This window comes from Siniperca chuatsi, linkage group LG20 (genome assembly GCF_020085105.1).
Source record: "Siniperca chuatsi isolate FFG_IHB_CAS linkage group LG20, ASM2008510v1, whole genome shotgun sequence".
NCBI classification, from domain to species: Eukaryota; Metazoa; Chordata; class Actinopteri; order Centrarchiformes; family Sinipercidae; genus Siniperca; species Siniperca chuatsi.
In genome coordinates, this window is record NC_058061.1 from 19,746,155 (window position 1) to 19,767,136 (window position 20,982).

At 45.5% G+C, this 20,982-nt stretch overlaps 1 protein-coding gene and 2 long non-coding RNA genes across 4 annotated transcripts in view; 1 reads left to right on the forward strand and 2 right to left on the reverse strand.

Moving 5' to 3' along the window:
• cacna1g (calcium channel, voltage-dependent, T type, alpha 1G subunit) overlaps window positions 1–20,982 on the forward strand; it is a 258,783-nt gene that overhangs the window by 121,617 nt on the left and 116,184 nt on the right. For both annotated transcript variants that reach the window (XM_044179327.1, XM_044179328.1), the window contains exon 6: window positions 20,548–20,707. In XM_044179327.1, coding sequence (XP_044035262.1) covers window positions 20,548–20,707 — 160 coding nt within the window. The remainder of the gene's footprint in view (window positions 1–20,547; window positions 20,708–20,982) is intronic.
• On the reverse strand, window positions 5,411–6,006 carry LOC122867920. Its single transcript, XR_006376018.1, has 2 exons — window positions 5,664–6,006; window positions 5,411–5,563 (listed from the first exon to the last, which is right to left on the reverse strand). It is a non-coding gene; the product is annotated as an uncharacterized LOC122867920 (long non-coding RNA).
• LOC122867922 lies at window positions 10,320–10,738 on the reverse strand. Its single transcript, XR_006376020.1, has 2 exons — window positions 10,581–10,738; window positions 10,320–10,480 (listed from the first exon to the last, which is right to left on the reverse strand). It is a non-coding gene; the product is annotated as an uncharacterized LOC122867922 (long non-coding RNA).

Genomic DNA, 20,982 nt, shown 5'->3' on the forward strand with positions numbered 1-20,982 from the left:
AAAGATACGGACACTATATACAACTTTTAGAGTGATTTGAGATTTATTTTTTTTTAATTAGATGTTGTCAGTGCAAGTTTGTGGTGATAACACAGATGATCTTGTAGTGTGTGAGGTTCAGATGTTTAATCTCTTAACACTTGAGCCAATCTGCACAACAAATTCAAATGTTTGATATGTAAGACTCAAATCTTACCAAGTCTTGATATCCTCCCATAGTGTGAGCTACTTAACATCTCTGAATGTAGACTGACCAGTGAGAGAAAAGAAAGGAAAAATAAAATATAGGAAGTATGGAAGGAAAAATCATTTCCATGTTTAAGGGAAACGAGATTAGCACATCTGCCAGCACTCGGCATCTAAATAAGGTTACAGACAACACTGCTTTGTCTTCATATATTTATTTATATATATATATATATATATATATATATATATATATATATATATATATATATATATATATATATATATATATATATATATATATATATATATACACTCCTGTATATTGACAGGAGTTGCAAGACTATAGCAGGGCTTTGGACTGAAATACATTTTAATCTGGAGCAGACCACTTATTACATAATGTAAGGATATATTTTCCGGTGTTTGAGCATTGATAGTGTGATGGAACTTAACCACATAGTTTTTAGTGGTACGTGTACAGTGTGTGACGTCCGTCGCTGACTGCCAGGCTGCACAGAGCGGCCTGTGTGTGTGTGTGCGTACCTGTTGTTTAGTTTCTGTATGTGTATTCGCTCCGGCCCAATCACAAGACGTAACGTCATTACCATGACAATGAGCTGCCACCGTCAGTTAGTGATGTTTGAATGTTATAGCTAATGCTAACAGCAAGATGTCATTCACAAAGACTGCAACAAAAGAAGAACCAAACAGAGAATTGAGGGGTGGACAGAGAAATGTGCATTAATTCTCCCACTAAACATATGTGCTCATCCTGCAGCTGCTTGAACCCCGCTCACCTTAAAGGAATAGTTCGATATCTTGAGAAATACACTTTGATCTCTTGCCAAGAGTTAGATGAGAAGATTGATACCATCCTCATGTCTGTACACTGAATATGAAACTAGAGCCATATGTTTCCCCCTGTTTCCAGTCTTCATGCTAAGCTAAGCTAACTGGCTGCTGGCTGTAGCTTCATATTTAGATTCCGCCATGAAAATAATTTAACTCTCTGCAAATAAGCGGATAGACGTATTTCCCAAAAGGTCAAACTAAACCTTTAAGTAAGATTCATATATATGAGCCTTCAGTTAAAAAGTTACAGTACAGATGAACTACAGTCACAAAAGTACACAATCTAATGACGTATGACAGATGTAGTTCTTCATTAAGGCCAAAGGGCTCCTCTCAGTTTATCTATCCCCCAAAACTAAGCCAGGCTTAATGTTTAGGAGTGTGCACCTTTTATGACACAGTATGAAAAACAAATCCTGATGTCAGATGCTCAGTGTGTTGTTTGTTTCCACATTCAGAAGATACTTGCCTCAGTTTATTAGCCAAAACAGGTCTTTTGCTACTGGCAAACCAACACGATGACAGGTGGCAGTAAAAAGTAACGTGTCTCTTTTCTTTCATGTGCCCTTTGGTCAGAGACATCACACTGACTCAGCTAGTTTTACCATATCTTAATATACTGGACTTCCGCTCCTCTGTCATGGTACTTGCTATAATTGGTAATCATGCAGGTGGAGTGAATTCCTACACAGCAGTGGAATGTAGGTCAGGGACAAGCTGATCCACACTTAGTATGCTGCCGTGACTGTGTGTCTGTGGCTTCCCCCAGCCAGTCAGCTTTGGACTCGGGCGGATTTATATGTGATTTTCCAACTCACCACCTTTTATTAAAGGACTGTAGTTCATAGCTACAGTCACACACACACACACACACACACACACACACACACATACTATCACACTTCTATATTGCGATGCAAACACACAAATCCCTGAGTTGCTTGCTCCATCTGTCATCCTCCCCCTCCCATTCTCTTACACACACACATATTATCCTAACCCCTAAAAAAGTTTCATATTTCCCTCACCTTTTCTTCCATCAGTCTCCATTAGAGTTTAATCAGCACAGATTGAATTTCCAGTGGACACATTAATGTTTAAATAAATCATAAGCATTTTTATACCCACCCAGCGGTCCACTCTGTGCATTCATTCTTACCTTGATTCCTCCCCCTGCAATGCTTTCATTTAAATACAGACCCGAAATTATGTCATTAGCTCCTCAATTGCTCAGAGGAGATTGCAGGCAAAGTGAGCAATGATCCCCAGGATGTGTGTGTGTGTGTGTGTGTGTGTGTGTGTATGTGTGTAAATGCCAGTGTTTGCCCCGTGTAAGTGCATGAATGTGACATCAACCCCCTCCCATCTCTCCCATCCCTCTACTGATGACACTCCCAAACCTCTTCTGTATTCTCACCCTCTTGTCAATCAGAGCCATCGTAGGGGTCCACTGCTGCTCGTTAGGCCACATATACACACACACAGAGAGCACACAGTCATGCACACAGACTCGCTCATTAGGCATCCAACCATTCCTCATCCTAATCACAGGACTAATAGCAGCATTAATGTGTGGATGATTTGGTCTGGTTCTGGCCCTGCGGGGGAAAATGTCATTGGATTGAGTGGTGGTGATGGTGGTGGTGCAGGGGGGTCCCCAAGCATTTGGTGTAGCTGATATCTGTCTTCTGCCCCCCCACCCCATCCCTTCACCAGCCTAATAAAGTCCTCCGGAGAAGCTTGCAGCATCCATCATGACTCTGGGTGGAGATGTTTATTGTGGAGCTCAGGCTCTTTTGAGGTACACGTCGCTAAATTTGAATACGTGGACGCTCTAGTTCCTGGATGCTGTGAATTCATTTCCTACATGTTACACTGGATTTATGGCAGTAGTTGGATAGCAGATTCACAGTTGTATCGGTGCAACAACATCGAGTCATACATGTAAAGTAGCCCTACAGTACACACATAGAAATAGTAGTATGTAGATTCCTTCTGTGCTTATAATACCTGCAGAGTTCATCCATGCTAGGTTCAGATTTTTCAATTGTTACATTTCCATGTGCACATTGACGCAGTCATTGTTCACTGTAATCATTCCACTGGACGAGGAGTGGCGCTAAAAAGGCATCATTTCACACCAATAACTCACCTAAGGGGAATGTGAGTATTGTTTTAAGACAGACCTTTATTCCTGTGCCTCTAACCTTGAATGTAACAAGACTAAAAGCATAATAAAATGGTAACTTTCAGCACACTAGCATACTCTTGAAGCAAGGCATTGGCTAGCAGAAATGTGTTTTGGAGGCATTCAGTGCTGGACAAGAGGATATTTTGAACCAGGAATGTATCGGGCAGCCCCAGGTTATTGTAATCCAGTGCGAATAGGGCTTAACAGTTACCAAATGCATTGACATAAAAGCTGATGGTCCTAAGTAATTAGCTAGTATTCAAGGCTCAAGTGTAAAGCAGCTGCACACTCCACAGGTTGACAGAGAGCCACTTGGCACATCAACAGCATCCACTCTTTGTAATATACATATAATATATTTTATAACGCCGCTAGAAAGCACACAAATAAAACAGGCTGTCATCAGTATTGATAGATAAACTTGGGGGGGGGTTACTGTAGTGAATAGGGAGCTGTCAATTTTAAACATCATCAGCCCGGTAAGAGGAAATGTGTGTATTAATCTCTGTTTTGGTGAAGACAAGCGAAATTTATTGTCATTGTGTATACTGGAGATGTAGCTGTATTTCAATATCAAGTGTAAGTGTAGTCCAGTAAATCTCCCAGATATGAGGTACATATTAATGCCAGGTGGAATCAGAGCCAAGGCTGATATATAGCTGAAGATGCAGACCAGACAGTGCTGCACACCTCAGCTGATACACACTGTAGATTAAATTGCTCTTATCGGTGTGTATTTACATGTCAGGAAGGTTCACTCAATCTGTCAGTCCAAGAAGATATAAACTTTCCATCTTCAGCCTCTTAGTTGACTTTCTTGTTGATATTTATCCACTGCAGCATAAAACGTAAGCCATCTGAACCTGGATCGGCAGACGTCTACGCTGTGTACAGCCCCACATTGCTCTTTTCTCACTCTCTGTTACCTCTTACCTTGAGTCTGTATTGGAACAGAAGGCTGGAGCTCATCTTGAAACACACACGCCCCCTCAGTCTTGTATTAACGAACACATTGTTCCTGGGCTGGTGTCCACGTCCTGGCCTCTGGCATTGATTGATGTGCTAACATGGCAGTCCTGCCAGTGGAAGTGACAGATACATTTCACAGGCCTCATCCACCGGCTGCCAACAAAACCAAAAATCCCAGGCTGTGTCACCATCACATCACCACCCACCGACTACCATCTGATTGGCTATTACTCTCAAGTCCAATACCGGCCCACAGGGACCTTGTACCAGGCCTGTCATTGGCTACATCAAGGCAGACATGACAACTTGTGACACAGCTCTGTGTGAGTCTTAATATTCAAAGGGAGCAGCTGGCCACTCGTGTGTCCAGAATACAGTATGTTTTCCTGGGTGACAGAGGAGGATCCCCCTCTCTGGAAGGAAAGCATCATGTATTGGACTCACTGGAGCTGGAACTCACATGGAAACAGATATGGTGCTATGGTGAGGTTGTATTATGAGTTTGCATGGGTGTAAACATGTCAAAGATACATGCAAAGAAGAATGAAAAATTCCAAATCTAGAGTTGCTAAATTATTGAGAAACCCAAACCGCGAAGCAAAGGGTGCATCTGTTAAGTTTTAAATAACTGCATACTTTAACATTTAGAATATACTGTCAGCAAATGTAACTTTTGTGACCTTAATTCAGCTGCTACAATATGCAAAGAGAAGTGAAGAGCTGCTTTAATGGGTTTTAGTTTCAGGCCTCCAGGCACTGAAACCTAGAATACTGACTTTAGAGTGCTGAAATATAATTTTTCTGTCTTCTGTTTGTAGGAGTAAAGGTGCCATTGTTATACACAGAGAAGGAAAATAACTTTTTTTTTATCCTCAGGCTAAAGTGACACATTTATTTCACTATCCAGCAGACACTACTGTATTTTTTTCAAGCCAAACATATTTTTGGAATAGAAAAGTACCTCAGGATGATGGTTGCTCACCTGCCAAAGCACCTGGTTTGGTGGCCATACCAGCCAGCTGCAGTCTGAATTTGCAATTTATTATTTGCCTGCTGACTAGGGTTAATGTACTTTCCCACCATGGTTATCAACAGTTCCTTAATGCCAAGACCAACTGAAGTTAAAGGGGAACTCTACAGATTTTACACATAAAGGTGTCGTATGCACGATCTTCGAACCCCAAAAAATGCAGAATACCGAGAAGTCTCTGTAATCCAAAACACACTTTATTCGTAATAAAGTCGAATGGTGAATGAGCAGTGTAAACAGATGACGACAGGCAAGGTGAAGCTGGCTGGAGAAGCAGGCAGACAGGAATCCAGGAAACCACAGGAGCGGCGATCACCAGCACCGGGTAATGCCTTAGGCAGAGCAAAAACAGACAGGATCAAAAACACGAAGGAAAAACACACTTGTAAAAAGTACTTAGCTTTAGCGAGAGCCTAGACGTAGTTGTCGTACAATGTACGGGGACGATCTGGCGTCGGAGTAGTGGAAAAGCCTGGTATATAAGCTGTGAAGACTGATGAGTAGATAGGAGACAGGTGTGCTGGTGATCAGCCGCAGGTGGGAGATTCCTAGAGCCAGGCAGGTAACATACACACATACACACACACATATCCAAAGACAAGTAGGGGACCCACAAGACACACCAGGAAGGGGAACACAACAGAGAACACAGGGCTGGAGAGGAAAAGGTGGCAGACTACCACAGTACCCCCTCCTCAACGGGAGCCTCCTGGCGACCCACCAGGTTTCTCCGGGTGGGCCCGGTGAAATTCCTTCACCATCCTAGGATCGAGGATGCGGGAACGGGAACCCAGGACCGTTCCTCTGGACCATATCCTCCCAGTCCACAAGGTATTGGAACCCCTCCCGGCGGCGGACGCCCATAAGACGCCTGACGGAGAAGGCCGGCTGGTTATCAATGACCCGGGCGGGTGGAGGGGTGACGGAAGGAGGGCACAGAGTGCTGGAGGTGACTGGTTTGAGCTGAGAAACGTGAAAGGTGGGATGGACCCTCATGGAGTGGGGTAGCTTGAGTCTGACAGCAGCAGGGTTAATGATCCGTTCAATAACAAAAGGGCCAATGCGCGGGAGACAGTTTCTTAGACTCAGTCCTTAATGGGATATTCTTAGAAGATAACCAAACACTCTGACCTGGTCTGTAAGTGGGTGCTGGTATTCGGCGACGATCTGCGATCTGGCGGTTCCTCTCAGTCGATCGAAGAAGGGCGGCCCGAGTCTCTCTCAAACCCTTTCGCAACGCCGAGATGGTGTTGCACGGATGGAACCGCGAGCTCACTCTCCTGGGCTGGAAAAAGGGGTGGCTGATACCCAAGCGAGGATTCAAAAGGGGAGAGACCGGAAGCTGCGCACGTTAGGGAGTTGTGCGCATACTCTACCCAGGGGAGTTGGGAACTCCAAGAGGTGGGATTGGAGGCGACCACACAACGAAGAGCTGCTTCAAGGTCCTGATTGGCTCTCTCCGTCTGCCCGTTCGATTGTGGGTGAAAGCCGGAGGAGAGACTAATGGTTGCCCCAGAGCTTGGCCAAAAGCTCTCCAGACCTGAGAAATAAACTGGGGACCTCGATCCGAAACAATGTCCAAAGGGATCCCATGGAGTCGGAACACTTGATGAGTCAGAAGCTCAGCCGCCTCCAGCGCAGAAGGGAGCTTGGTAAGGCCACGAAGTGTACCGCCTTGGAAAATCGGGTCCACAATGGTCAGAACGATGGTGTTCCCCTGCGATGGGGGGCAGTCCGGTGACGAAGTCCAGGCGATATGGGACCAAGGACGACTGGGAACTGGGAGTGGTAGCAGAAGACCAGCTGGTGGTCGATGTGAAGACTTCCCACGAGCACATGTAGTACAGGCGGCCCACGAATGCCCGGGTGTCGGCCTCCATGGTGGTCCACCAAAAGTGCCGCCGGAAGGAGAGAGAGAGTACGGGTGACGCCAGGATGACAGGCGAAACGGGAGTTGTGGACCCATTGTAGTACTTGAGATCGCATGGCGTCGGGGACAAACAAGCGGTTCGGTGGACCGTTACCTGGGTCTGGCTGATCCCTCTGGGCCTCCCTCACTTTAGCTTCGATCTCCCACGTGAGTGCCGCTACCACACAGGTGGGGGGCAGGATCGTATCTGACCCGGACTCATGGTCCAGGGGAAGATCTTGGCGAGACAAGGCATCGGCCTTGATGTTCTTAGATCCGGGTCGGTAGGTGAGGGTGAATTCAAAACGCCCAAAAAACAACGCCCATCGTGCTTGCCGAGAGTTTAATCTTTTAGCCGACTGAATATACTCAAGGTTCTTATGGTCTGTCCAGACTATAAATGGCTGCTCAGCTCCCTCCAGCCAATGGCGCCACTCCTCCAAAGCCATCTTGACAGCCAAGAGCTCCCTGTTGCCCACATCATAATTACGTTCGGCGGGAGTGAGTCGGCGTGAGAAAAACGCACAAGGGTGGAGTCTCTGGTCGGGCGCCGGAGTACTGGGAGAGTATGGCTCCGACTCCCACGCCTGAAGCGCCCACCTCCACCGTGAATTGACGTGAAGCATCCGGTTGGATCAGGATGGGCGCGCCGTGAACAGGGCCTTAAGCTTGGCCCAAGCTGTGTTAGCCTCTGCGCTCCAAGCAAAAGCCACTTTCGAGGAGGTGAGTCTGGTGAGGGGAGCCGCCACCCGACTGTAGTCACGGATGAATCTCCGATAGAAATTCGCAAACCCGAGGAAGCGTTGCAGCTGTTTACGGTTGGTAGGTGTAGGCCACTCTGATACCGCCTTTACCTTGGCCGGGTCCGTCCTCATCCGCCCACTCTCCAAGATGTAGCCCAAGAAACTGACGGAGTCCGTATGGAATTCGCACTTCTCCGCCTTGACGAAAAGACGGTTCTCCAAGAGCCGTTGTAATACTAGACGGACATGGTTGACGTGGATGGCTGGGTCTTGGGAGAAGATGAGGATGTCGTCGAGGTATACGACAACAAAGCGGTTCAGGAAGTCACGGAGAACGTCATTCACCAGAGCCTGGAATACTGCCGGAGCGTTGGTGAGTCCGAACGGCATTACGAGGTATTCGAAATGTCCCAGGGGTGTGTTGAAGGCAGTCTTCCATTCGTCCCCCTCCCTTATGCGGACCAGATGGTAAGCATTGCGGAGATCCAGCTTAGAGAAGATGGTGGACCCGTGGAGAGGTTCGAATGTTGAATTGATGAGAGGCAGGGGGTACTTGTTCTTCACGGTGATGAGGTTAAGACCTCTGTAGTCAATGCAGGGGCGTAGTGTCTTGTCCTTCTTGGCCACGAAGAAAAAAACCTGCCCCTACCGGTGAGGAGGAGGCTCGAATGAGGCCTGTCTGTAAAGAGTCTCTAATGTATGTCTCCATGGCCTCCCGCTCAGGTCGAGACAGATTGTAGAGGCGACTGATGGAAGAGAGGCGCCAGGCAGGAGATCGATGGCGCAATCATAAGGACGGTGTGGAGGAAGGGACAGAGCCCGGTCTTTACTGAACACCTCTTGTAGGTCGTGGTATTCCTCGGGATATTGGTTAGGTCGGGGGAGCTGGAGAGGGGGTGGAGTCTTGACCTCAGAGGGACCGGGCAGACTGGAGGCAGGTGGAGAGACAGTAAGAGCTCCAGCTCAGGATTCTTCCTGTCTCCCAATTAATGTGGGGATTGTGTTGCCGCAGCCAGGGATAACCCAGAACAAGAGGTGTCCGAGGCGCCGAGATAAGTTGAAAGCGAAGCTCCTCGCGATGATTACCGGACAAGACGAGTAACCGGGAGAGTGCGATGGGTTACCTGGGCTAGGGAACGACCATCCAGAGCCTCCACCTTCCGCGGACACTGCAACAACTCCGTGGAGATGCCTGCCTGTCGAGCTAGGTCCACGTCCAGGAAGTTGTCCTCAGCTCCAGAATCAACCAGAGCCAGCAGCGGAAGAGAAGTGCATGGGAGATGAAGTGTTGCCGGAACCTGTAATCGAGAGAGCTCCGGCTGACGAGGGTTGTTGTGGCTCACCAGAACCCCCACTGCAACTGATGAGCCTAATCTTTTGGCCTCACAGGACAGGAAGCCAGGAAGTGCCCCTGCTGGCCGCAATAGTAGCACTCCCCGCTGTGCGCCTCCGTAACCTCTGTTCCGGTGTGAGTCGAGCCCGACCCAGCTGCATTGGCTCCGGGTCTGGATTGACGGGTGGCTGCGGGCGAATCTCCGTGGCAAGGTCGGATCTCCGTGTTTGGAGCTCGGGAAGAGAGAAAACGGCATGGCATGAGTCCAGAAGCCTGATGGTGACGCTCCTTGCGCCGCTCCCGAATGCGATTGTCCACCCTAATGCATAGGTTAATTAATGCGCCCAGCCCAGCGGTTCGTCCCGGGTAGCTAACTCATCCTTGAGTTGCTCACTTAACCCCTCTCTTGAATGCACTGACCAGTGCCGGTTCGCTCCAACGGGAGTCGGCGGCTAGTGTGCGAAACTCGATAGAATAATCCGCCACACTACGAGCCCCTTGGCTGGTCCGGCAGACGGTCACCAGCGGTTCCACAGGCGTTGGAGTGGTCAAAAACGGATGTCATAGTCTCCAGGAAGTCAGCCAAAGAGATCGAGGTGAGAGGCCGGCTGGCGTGTGTAGCTTCGCCCAAGCTAACGCTCTTCCCCGTACAGTCCCACGATGTAGTTGATCTTAGACTGATCAGAGGAGAATGTGACCGGACGCTGGCAGAAAACCAAAGAACATTGCAACAAGAAGCCCCGACAACCGTAACCTCTCCGGAGAAGGGGCTCGGGTCCGGCATGGAGTCCCGGTGGGGTGGAGAGGACAAGGCAGGAGCCGGTGTAGCCGGTGGTGTTAACGCCACCGGAGCCGAGAGTTGAGAAGAAAGTCTGGAGACCTGTCGAGTTAACTGGGTAATCTGGGTGACCATGGCCTGGTTGCTGTCTGTTAGTGCCCGGATTAGCTGCTCATGCTGTCCAAGAAGAATGCCCTGGTTGGTCAGCGCTAGCTGGAACGGTGTTGCTTCCGGGTTGGCGTCTGCAGGGTTCATGTTTGGCCAGATCGTTCTGTCGTATGCACGATCTTCGAACCCCAAAAAATGCAGAATACCGAGAAGTCTCTGTAATCCAAAACACACTTTATTCGTAATAAAGTCGAATGGTGAATGAGCAGTGTAAACAGATGACGACAGGCAAGGTGAAGCTGGCTGGAGAAGCAGGCAGACAGGCAGACAGGAATCCAGGAAACCACAGGAGCGGTGATCACCAGCACCGGGTAATGCCTTAGGCAGAGCAAAAACAGACAGGATCAAAAACACGAAGGAAAAACACACTTGCAAAAAGTACTTAGCTTTAGCGAGAGCCTAGACGTAGTTGTTGTACAATGTACGGGGACGATCTGGCGTCGGAGTAGTGGAAAAGCCTGGTATATAAGCTGTGAAGACTGATGAGTAGATAGGAGACAGGTGTGCTGGTGATCAGCCGCAGGTGGGAGATTCCTAGAGCCAGGCGGGTAACATACACACATACACACACACATATCCAAAGACAAGTAGGGGACCCACAAGACACACCAGGAAGGGGAACACAACAGAGAACACAGGGCTGGAGAGGAAAAGGTGGCAGACTACCACAAGTAGACATGGTTTAGTAGACATGGGGAGTACTATTCAGCTTGTGAAAACAATTGCATATTGTCTTTTGTGTCACCAGAGGAGTTTTGTCCTACGCAATCTGAGAAAATAAGCCCTGATGATGTCATGTTCATCTCAGCTTGGGCTTGGAGACTATACATTTCTTACAGAAAGCCTGTTACAAAATATGGAACGCAGAAGGCATGGAGTCTGACAGGATTTAACAGGCTGGGAGGGTCTATTGATGAGATACTACTGGTTGCATTATGGGAAATGTAGGAATTTTAAACCAGTACTATGAACTAAAAGTCAGAATATCGCATCCTCTGCTGCTGCGATTGGTCAATCTTTTTAAAATCTGTCTCTTGTGAGTAGCATAAATCTGAGACATGTAGCCGACATGTATCCACATCTTTAAGACCCAACCCCAGTTTAGAATCCAATCTGCCAAACCCGACCCAAGACCCAAAGTTATATTTTTGCTTTATTTTACCCAATGCTAACTGTTACTTTACCAGGATAATTACAATTAATTTTAATAACACATTGGCTTTCTTGTCTTTCTCTTTCCCTCTTTCTACTGGGCATTGAGAAATTTCTTAATAAATTACATTGAAAAATAAAACATCTGAACCCAACATGAGCCCGAAGATTTATGCAACAAAATGACCCAAACCTAGCCCAAAACCTGATACTGCGACAGGATCTCTCCAGACTGGGACAGGTAGGACTCTACCTGTGAGTCCCCCAACTTTAATCGTTGAATTACTCCTTTTAAAGGAGGCAATGATTCGTTGGTAACTAATTGAAGAATCCGCTGTATCTGTTACGGACAGATCAGGCCGGAGACACAAGGAGAATAGTGAGTACTTTATTTATACACCAACAACGTGGATAGGGTTTGGTGGGAAAGCTACTGTCCTTAGTCTGGAGTTGGCGGAGATCTGGAGCAGAGTGGGAAGTCCAGATGAGAAGCTCAACTCGAACCAGGAGACTGGAGCAACACCCACAGAAGACGAGAGACACACGAACCCAGGAGATGGAGTGGAAGACTCACGGGAGACTGGAGATACACGGAGACTGGAGCTGGAGTGATCACTCACGGAAGACTGGAGATACACGGAGACTGGAGCTGGAGTGAACCACACGGAAGACAGGAACACGATGGAGCCAGGGAAGAGGTACTGAATAGCAGTTACAGGGAATCGTTAGGTTTAGGCGAAGTGAGTCCAAATTGTTCTAGGCTTCAGGGGAACTAACGTTCTGTCCTTTACCATGAACGAGACCGGACCCTGACTGACGTGAGGAGCTGGGTTTTATAGGTGAGTGGAGTGGCTGATTATGTGCAGGTGTGGGATGGGTGACAGGTGCTGGGAATTAATACTCAGGTGAAGGAGTGCGCTGTGAAGGGGAGCCTGAAGTGCGAAGTGACGGGGAGAGAACAAGACCGACTGTGACAGCATCAGGGGTGGAGGGCAATAGAGGCATGATGCCCAAAGGCCTGCAAATGAACAACAGACATAACAGGATACAACATTAACATAATCCCCCCCCAGAACGATGAGTGTTGATGAAACGTTCCCGTTTGAGCGAGGCAGTGTTGTTTGATAAGCCAAAGGCAGCACACATAAACACTCTCACACACGTCTCCGTCTTAACGAGACCGAGCCCAGAATAGCCTTTGCACGCTTCTTTATTGTTTAGCCACAACATCCGCCCTTTCCCCAAAGCAATATCAAACTGGCACACACACAAGCAGCGCTCACACACACACATTTCCCTCGCACTCAGACCTGCAATGCATGCACACGCGCCCATGCATCAGTAATACAGAGTGTTTCATCCTGTTCTCCACGCTTTGTTAGACCTGGTGTTTGAGCAGCGCCTAGTTCTTACACACTGTCTTGAACTTCCACCCAGATAAGCCCTAAAGGCAACAACAACACAGCAACATCATCGACCTCCTTGCTCGCTGTATACTCCGGCCCTCCTCCTCCTATAGCACATTGTTTGCAGAGCCTCATTACTGTAATTAAAGAACATCCTAGCTTCTGTTCTTCACAAGGCCTTTAAGTCACCCCTTGACTTCTGCTGTTCTGTATTGTGATGTAAGCACGAGAGGGAGAGCCTGGAGGAGTCAGGGGACGGGTTTCATCCAGGGGCTCCTTGTTTGTGAGTGAAGCTGAAGAAATAAAAGACTGATAAAGTTAGAAGGAGTTCAGAGGAGGAAGTTGTTTGCCAGAAGCAAAGACTGGCACACAGTAATCCTTGCTCTTCGCTGCTATAGACAGAAGATCTTGTTAGTCGAATCTCAATATGACAAGAAAACCCCCAGCAGCTCTTGGCATGAAAGTGATATTTTGCTGCTTAAAAAGAGAAAAAAAATCTGTTTTACTTGTTTTTTTCAGTCCAAATTCATTTTCAGTTCAAGTTTTAAGCTGCTGCAGTTTCTTAAAGCTTGAAATTCCATTCTCACGACTTGGCATTGTGCTGTGGTACAGTATTCTCAGATAGCCTGGAGACAGGTAGGCAACCTTCTCCCCAACACAGCTGTGATTTGTCAAAGAGATTTGAGTTTAAGCTGTGGTAAGTGCTGCTTTTCTAGAACGTCTAGATGCATAAAGGTGGAAAAAATGTTTCTTTTTCACTAAGGATTTGTTGGTATTGTACGCATGGTCACGTCACGAAATTGTTAAATCTGATTCCATGTGTAGAAATGACCTTATGCATGGTTTAAGCACAAAACTGTGCTTACGCATGGTTGGTAAATGAGGCCACAGATCTAATGACATCAGATTCTACTTCCTGTAATGTCATACAAATTCACTCGGGCAAATAAAACAACAGGTAAACAGTTCAGAGGGGTTCTTTGTTATCTTCTCTCTCCATCAGTTTTCATTTCTCTGCATGTACTCTCTCTTCGGGTCACATGACTCGCTTATGCAGAGGCACATTTCCATTTCAGGGACGTCTACTCATCTCCGTCTAGAGTCGCTGACATGGAGCTAGTTACCATCCACTCGGAGCAAATAAGAAGAGACGCAGGTGTACATTGGCCCTCGTCTCAGAAAGCCCATTAGTTCACAGTACACAGATTACAAAGCTGGCTAGGCTGGAGCTGAACCCGGACAGGAGAGCAGAGGAAGCAGACCTAATCTGCCTGCTAACAGATGGCTCCCCGATCGCACACAGCCACCCGCCTGCCAGCCATGTTGGAATGGAGTGGCCGCCCACAGCGAGGTTGGAGAGGGCGCGCAGGCGGAGGAGGAGATGATTGTTATTGAATATGAAATGTCGATCACTTGGAATGAGCATTCTATTCAGGTCGGGAGAGGCTCAGAGGGTTGATTCTCTTATCTGGGCGATAAACACAGGTTCTTTTCATGATATTCACGATGTTTGCCTGCATCGCTGAATGAAGAGTTGTCCTCATATACGGCTATCTTCCAGTTAATGTATTGTTTGATGCCTTGATCTATACCACCATCAAAATAACAATCAATCTTGGAAAACTTATTTTTTCCACCACAAATATTTTATGCCCTTGTACCTTGGGCTGAATTGCTCCCTAACTGCCATCAGGAGCTGACCTGTTCTGTACGTCTAATAGCCATTGGTAAAATCAATAGAGGAGAAAAGAGGAGGTTGCTTATGGTCACCAGAAGTGAAATATATTACACATACAATCAGGCAAAAACAACAGAGAGGCAATTGCTCCCAACATTACAGTTAAAAAAACAATATAAAGTTTTTCCAGGCCAAAAAAGGCCTGCTCCAATGTATTACACCTATACTCTTCTTACAGTACATACATGTGTCTTATCATATCGACAGTTGGTGGTGATAATGCAACAAGTAACGTAGCAACGCGGTAACAAAGACAAGGAAGAACAAGACTGAGAGCCAATGTACACATGGATGTAAATAATGCAGGTTCCCAGTTATTCAAAAAATGCCTTGCAAATGTTGTAGGAGGAAGAAGATGCAGCCAACGCATTTGTTGTCTAAAAGGAAATAGTTTAAGGTGTATAATGAAGCCTAATTTAGGACATCTTAAGTTTTATACATTCTTAAGTGCAATAGACTGAAATATTTGCTTATTTGTATTTGGTTTCCAGCAGTTATTAATATAACTTTGACAAATCCCAACTGTGTTTGGGGATTGCCTAAAATTTAAGACTCTCTTTCTCAATTACAACATTATTTATCATACATTTATTTTGTGAATTTGTTCTACAATTTAATAACGATTATTGATCACTGACAAAAACATTTCAACTCAAGGTCGACTTACTTCCTTGCTCTCCTCATAAGCAAATTGAGTTACAGTTATACATTTTGTCAGTTCAGTGATAATTTGTGACATTGAAACTTTTTATGTCAAAGATTCAGAAGACTGTCAAATTCAAATCCTGCTCCTTTGTATGATAAATGAGAAAATATGTGCTGTTCTCCGTGGGTGCAGCTGTCGGAGGTGTGAATAGTTGTGATTGTGCAGACGTACCTCCACTCCGGATCGCAGCGTTTGAAACCAGCCAGTGAGCCTGCAGCGGACACTAATCCCAGCTGCTGTCACTTAGCCACAGCTAAGCAGCATCCTAACAGCTCAGCACATTACTGAAGCTGCTGCTTAATGTGTACTCTGTGTGTGTGTGTGTGTGTGTGTGTGTGTATTATGTGTTTGCCTACAGTCAGGCACGGGATGTGTGTGTGCCTGCGTTGCTCATTAATGACTAGAGAGAGAAAGATGGAGATAGAGTTGCTGTTGTAGGCAGAGAGTCAGGTCCGTCAGAGTGCCTGAGCCTCCACACCTCTGACAGCAGCTGAATGTATCAGAATACGCTCCCTTTGTGAGTTCAAGGTACTTATGTTAAACGGGTGTACTACCAAAGGGCAAGTGGCAACAAATCGCCACAAGCAATGACTTACACTTTCCATTTTTACATAACTCCCTGCACAGGATTGCTTCTTTTGAATCGCGACATGATGTTTCGCTTGTAAACAGCGCTGTAGCACAACATTGAACTTTTTCACAGTGCGATTATGAGCACTTCAGAGCGATATTTTCTTTATGACTCTCATCTCACACTGTGATTGTATACACTGGTATGCTGGTAATTGAGTGTTGCATCCAGTGCATATTGTGGCAGCTATTACACGAATTTAAATAACTTGAAAACAGTGTTTTTCAAGAGTCTTGGATGTCATTCAAGAGTTTCTGGGTTTCCACTGCTGTCACTTTCTCCTCAGCTGGGTTTCATATTCAGATCTTTCCCTTTGAGAGAATGATGCTGTGAAAGACACAATCCACACATGCATGTTATCCCGCAGATCCTCCTCACTGTCACTCATTCTCCTGTCCTTCAGTAGTAACTTGCTCCTCTCCTCCCTTCATCTCCCCTCTGCCTCTCCTGGCTGTTTTCTCCTCATTTGTACTCCATATTTTTGCAAATCTGTAAAATCCTCCTTGTTTGTCTTCCAACTGTCAACACCAAAAGTCTCTGTCTCAGTGTGTACCCACATGAAAGTAATATTTTTCTAAATCTATCTACAAATAGGAAGTTCCTCATGCAGTTTGGTGCGCCACTCCCAGACGGCACAGTATAGATGAAAGGTGTTAGAACATAGATGGAATTTTATTTTCTTAAACATGCCTTGTAAATACCTGTGTTTCATTTAAAGCAACAACTCCCAACCTGGGAGGATTTTTCAGGTTAACCTGAACTCTAAAATCTGTGGTTAGTTAAACAAGACTAAGAATCTAGCTTTGAGCTAAAGGCTAACATCAGCACACTGACATACTCACAGTGACAAGGCTAACATTCAGATGTTTAGCAGGTTATGTTTACCAAGATCACCATCTTAGTTTAGCCTGCTAACATTAGGTCTAAACACAAAGTACAGCTGAGGCTGATGAGAATGTCATTGGTTTTGTAGGTATTTAGTCGTAAACCAAAGTATTGGACAGGTTGAAATTCAGGGGGTCATCAAAGTCCTCTGGGGACCTTGAATATCTGTAGCAAATTTTGCGGCAATCCATCCAATAATTATAGATATTTCTCTCTGAACCACAAATTTCAACCCACTGGTGGCACTAAAGGAAAAGTCAGGGGATCATCACAGTCATTAGGATTCATCCTCTGGGGACCATGAATGTCTGTCCAAAATTTCAAGGCAGTCCATCTAATAGTAAAACTAAACGTTTTGTTCATGTAGGAGAAAAGAGAGGCTATGTAACTCCTGTCCAAACATTCCTTCCTCGCCACATCCACACTGACACTCCTGTCTACTAATATTATACAAAATACTATAGCACACTGTACAAAATATTATAGTCAAGCATCAAAGGAAACTGGTTAGATTTTCTCTAAGTAGAGCTATTCTGCTGTCAATCCTTTACCTTAATTTGCTAATTTTATTAAAACTCAACATTGGATTGGACTCAGTATCAGAATCATACAATCAATATTAAAGTACCAGGAGCAGTGGGACACCCCTACTTTTACTTGAGCTTATTAAGAGAAAGAGTCACTTCAAACAGAGGCTGTGGCGTTTGAGCCCCCAGGGGCCCCTGGGCCTGTGTCTGTTAGGCCCGTTCAGTGGTGCGCTGACATGCATCAGTCCAACTCCAATTTGGAACTCAACTTCAATTTTAAAACTTCACAAATAGCAAAGAAAATTGTTTTTACAAAGATGATGATGGTTATTATTAGTATTATCATTATTACATTTTCGAAGTTGCGGCCAGACCTGTGAAAAACCGTCCACTGTTTCTGAAAGCTCTTTTTCACACAGGTGCCATTGCACTTTGAGGCGGCAAGTTCCATCAACCGCACACTGAAAAAATTAGGCTATAATTGCTGTCATTTTAAGTTAACTTTTTGTTTTGCAACATTTTCAGTATGAATGTAGTACATATTCAAACAGCATGACCACCCTGCATTTTTCAGTTCATCTGAAGGGGTCTGGATCAAAAGCGTCTCCATCTTTCGCTTTCTCTTCTCTCTCTTTTGCTCTCTCCTTCATCTGGGTGTCCTTCCCTCTGTCTCCTCTGTTCCTCGATGGCTGTCAACCCAGCAGACGAGCTCTGCCGGCGCTCCTACAGGGACTGCCCCGGCCTCTCCAATTATCCAGAAAACCCCTGATCAGAAAAATGATCCTCATTATTGACGCCGGGTTACTGCTGGGAGGGTAGCCTGCAGGGACAAAGACAGAGAGAGGGAGAAAAACATGGGCAGACACAGAGAGAGATTTTGCAGTAGCAGCAGCATAGATAGATAGAAAAGAATGAAAAAAATCAGTGCGTGAAAATAAAAGCAAAATCTGAGCTGCAACAGCAGAGGGACAGGGCCAGATTTAGCAGAGGGAGTGTGTGGGCGGCAGGAAGTGTGTGTGTTGTCAGAAACTTGAGGGAACACTGTCCAGAGCTGATAGAATCGGGGATGTACTGTATGAAAGGCGGAAAAGCAGGTATTTCACTGTGGCGTTAATTCAGAGCAAACTGTAGATGTACTGCTGACACTCGGCAAACAGATTACTAACAAATCTCTGTACATCCGTTTGGCCCAGGACTCTTGTGTCTTATCCAAATGTATTTTTAACCTTTATTTAGTGTTGCTAAGCACACTTTTGGTTTTCTACAATGGCCTGCTTACGGGCCATTACACACCCACAACTGACATAATGCAATGACAGGCTTCTAGTTACCATTGGAGCATCTTTGGCTTTCAGTGCCTTGCTCATAAGCACTGTATTACAGCAGCACAGAGCTCGTCACTGTTGGATTTTGGTGTGTCGCTGCTTTCTACTGCTTTATTACACTTATAACGGTATGTCACTCATGTTCTGTTGACAAATACCACTTCCCACCGGCATAAACTTTCCTATTGACATATGCCGCTGATGATCATGATGTCCAGCTGCTGTGTGCCACATAAATGGCTTGTCGCTGCTGTCTCACTGGTAGGTACCACTGTCCACTGGCAGCCGGCGGTCTGTCACTCTTGTTTTAGTGTTTTATGCTAATTCTTAGTGGTATGTATTTTCAATAGTGGTACTGTATGTCGCTGCTGATTGTTGTATGTTGATGCTATATGCCACATGAAAACAATACGTCACTGTTGTTCCACTGAAAGATGCCACTTTTCATCGGCAGGTACTGTGTTTAACTTCTAGCTCATGCCATAACATTATACTGGAAGGTAACACATTGCCAGTGATTTAACGAATGCCATCCTTTTATGGTTGCTATTTAAGGTAGTGGGGGTAGCCTCTTTTAAAGGGGAGCTGCGCCGATTTTACACATCAATGTTTGTTTACAGGCTTTGGGGAGTACTACTGCATGTGAAACAAAGTAGTATAAAGCCTTTTGTGGCTCCAGTGGGAGCTGTGTGAAGTCTGATAAATTGCCTCCGGTGATGTCACTTGAGTCAGCGTCAGTTGAAAAGAATTTGGGGGTGTGGAGTTAGAAAGAAGTGAGCTTACCAGACCTCTGCATCCCGCTCCTCATCTCTGCTTGAGGCTAACAGCTTGAGGCTACATTAGCCACTACTAGCATAACACACCCAAACTGGACGGTGGTGGAGCTGCATTGTGGGTAATGTAGGTGCCAGGTTTTACAAGGAAGAAGAATGCATGGAATAAAAAGGACGATATCTCTGGTTCTGCTGCATCAATTTTGATCTTTTTCTTTAAATTGACCATAGTCAGTTCACAAATGTTATAAATTCCGATGCTAAATTGATGCAGTACTCTTTCAATGCAAGCTATATGTCAAAGGGCATGATGACGTTTTAATTTATTTGTTTATTTATTAATTCAGTGTAAGAAGTGGCATATGTCAGTGGAACAGCAGTTATATGCTGTGCACTTGTGTATAGGCGTAACACAGTCACCAAAGTAGCAGCATATAGTAAGAATCAATATATGCTGGTGAAAGGTGGAGCATAACTGGCATGATGTTTTTATATGGCACACAGCACTGGCACACCAATAGCCAGCAGCGGCACATGCCACTAGAGGAAGAATGGCGTACCATCAGCCACTTTTTGATTTCAGCGCCACACCTTCAATGGTAGCAGTTTGTGAATTTTAATTTCTAAAAACCTTCCCAGTGGCAGAAAAACGTCCTCCTGACAAATTAATATACTGAATCAGTTCTGTTTGTAAAGAGCCAGACCCCATATTGTTTACAAGTAACCCACGGCACTGCTCTTCATCTGTTACAATGAATGACCCTGTTCTGACGGTCGTTCATTAGGCTGTTTAACTAATTTAAAACACAGAGAGGCTAAATTCACTAGACTGTGATGTGTAGTAAGCTGTTATTCCTGCCATTAATCATTATTATTTTTCATTAAACTGTAAAAAGTATTGTAGCATCCACAGGCAAGTGTATAATTTGATCAAATGAATAAAGACACTGACACTTGTGCACGTTATAATAGGCCAGTGCTAGGCAGTGTAAATGGCTGTAAATTGAGAGGCACTTGGATTGGTACTTATATCGACCATTTTGATCTATTCAATGAAATACCCAGTACTCATATCAGCTCTGAAAAACGTGTTGCACTGCCACTTGTAGTAAAAGAGGTTTGACTTTCAATTCTAACAGTAATACACACCTAATCCACACAAGTACATATCAACCTTGTGTGCATTGGTGTACTGCTGTGTGCTGCCCGGCTGTTTGACCATGTCCTTGTCTCTTCTCTCAGGTATGCGTATCCTGGTGACCCTGCTGCTGGACACCCTGCCCATGCTGGGTAATGTGCTGCTGCTCTGCTTTTTTGTCTTCTTCATATTCGGCATCGTAGGCGTCCAGCTGTGGGCCGGCCTGCTCAGAAACCGCTGCTTTGTGGAAGACAACTTCTCCTTGTGAGTTCCACGTTTGCTATGTTAATATTTCATCTGTGTATTTGTGCCAGTGTGTGTAGAGTTTTGTCTATTTAGATTTCAGTACTCGCATCTGTTATGCTGAGTTTAATGTTAACTGCAGGATCAATATTGTGTTTTTGTAAAGGCCAGCTACAGTATTGGCCACGCTATCATCTATGTGATAGTGGTGGACAGTAACTCATACTGTACTTCATTGCAGTTTTGAGGTATTTGTATTTTACTTGAGTATTTTCATTTTATCCTACTTCATACTC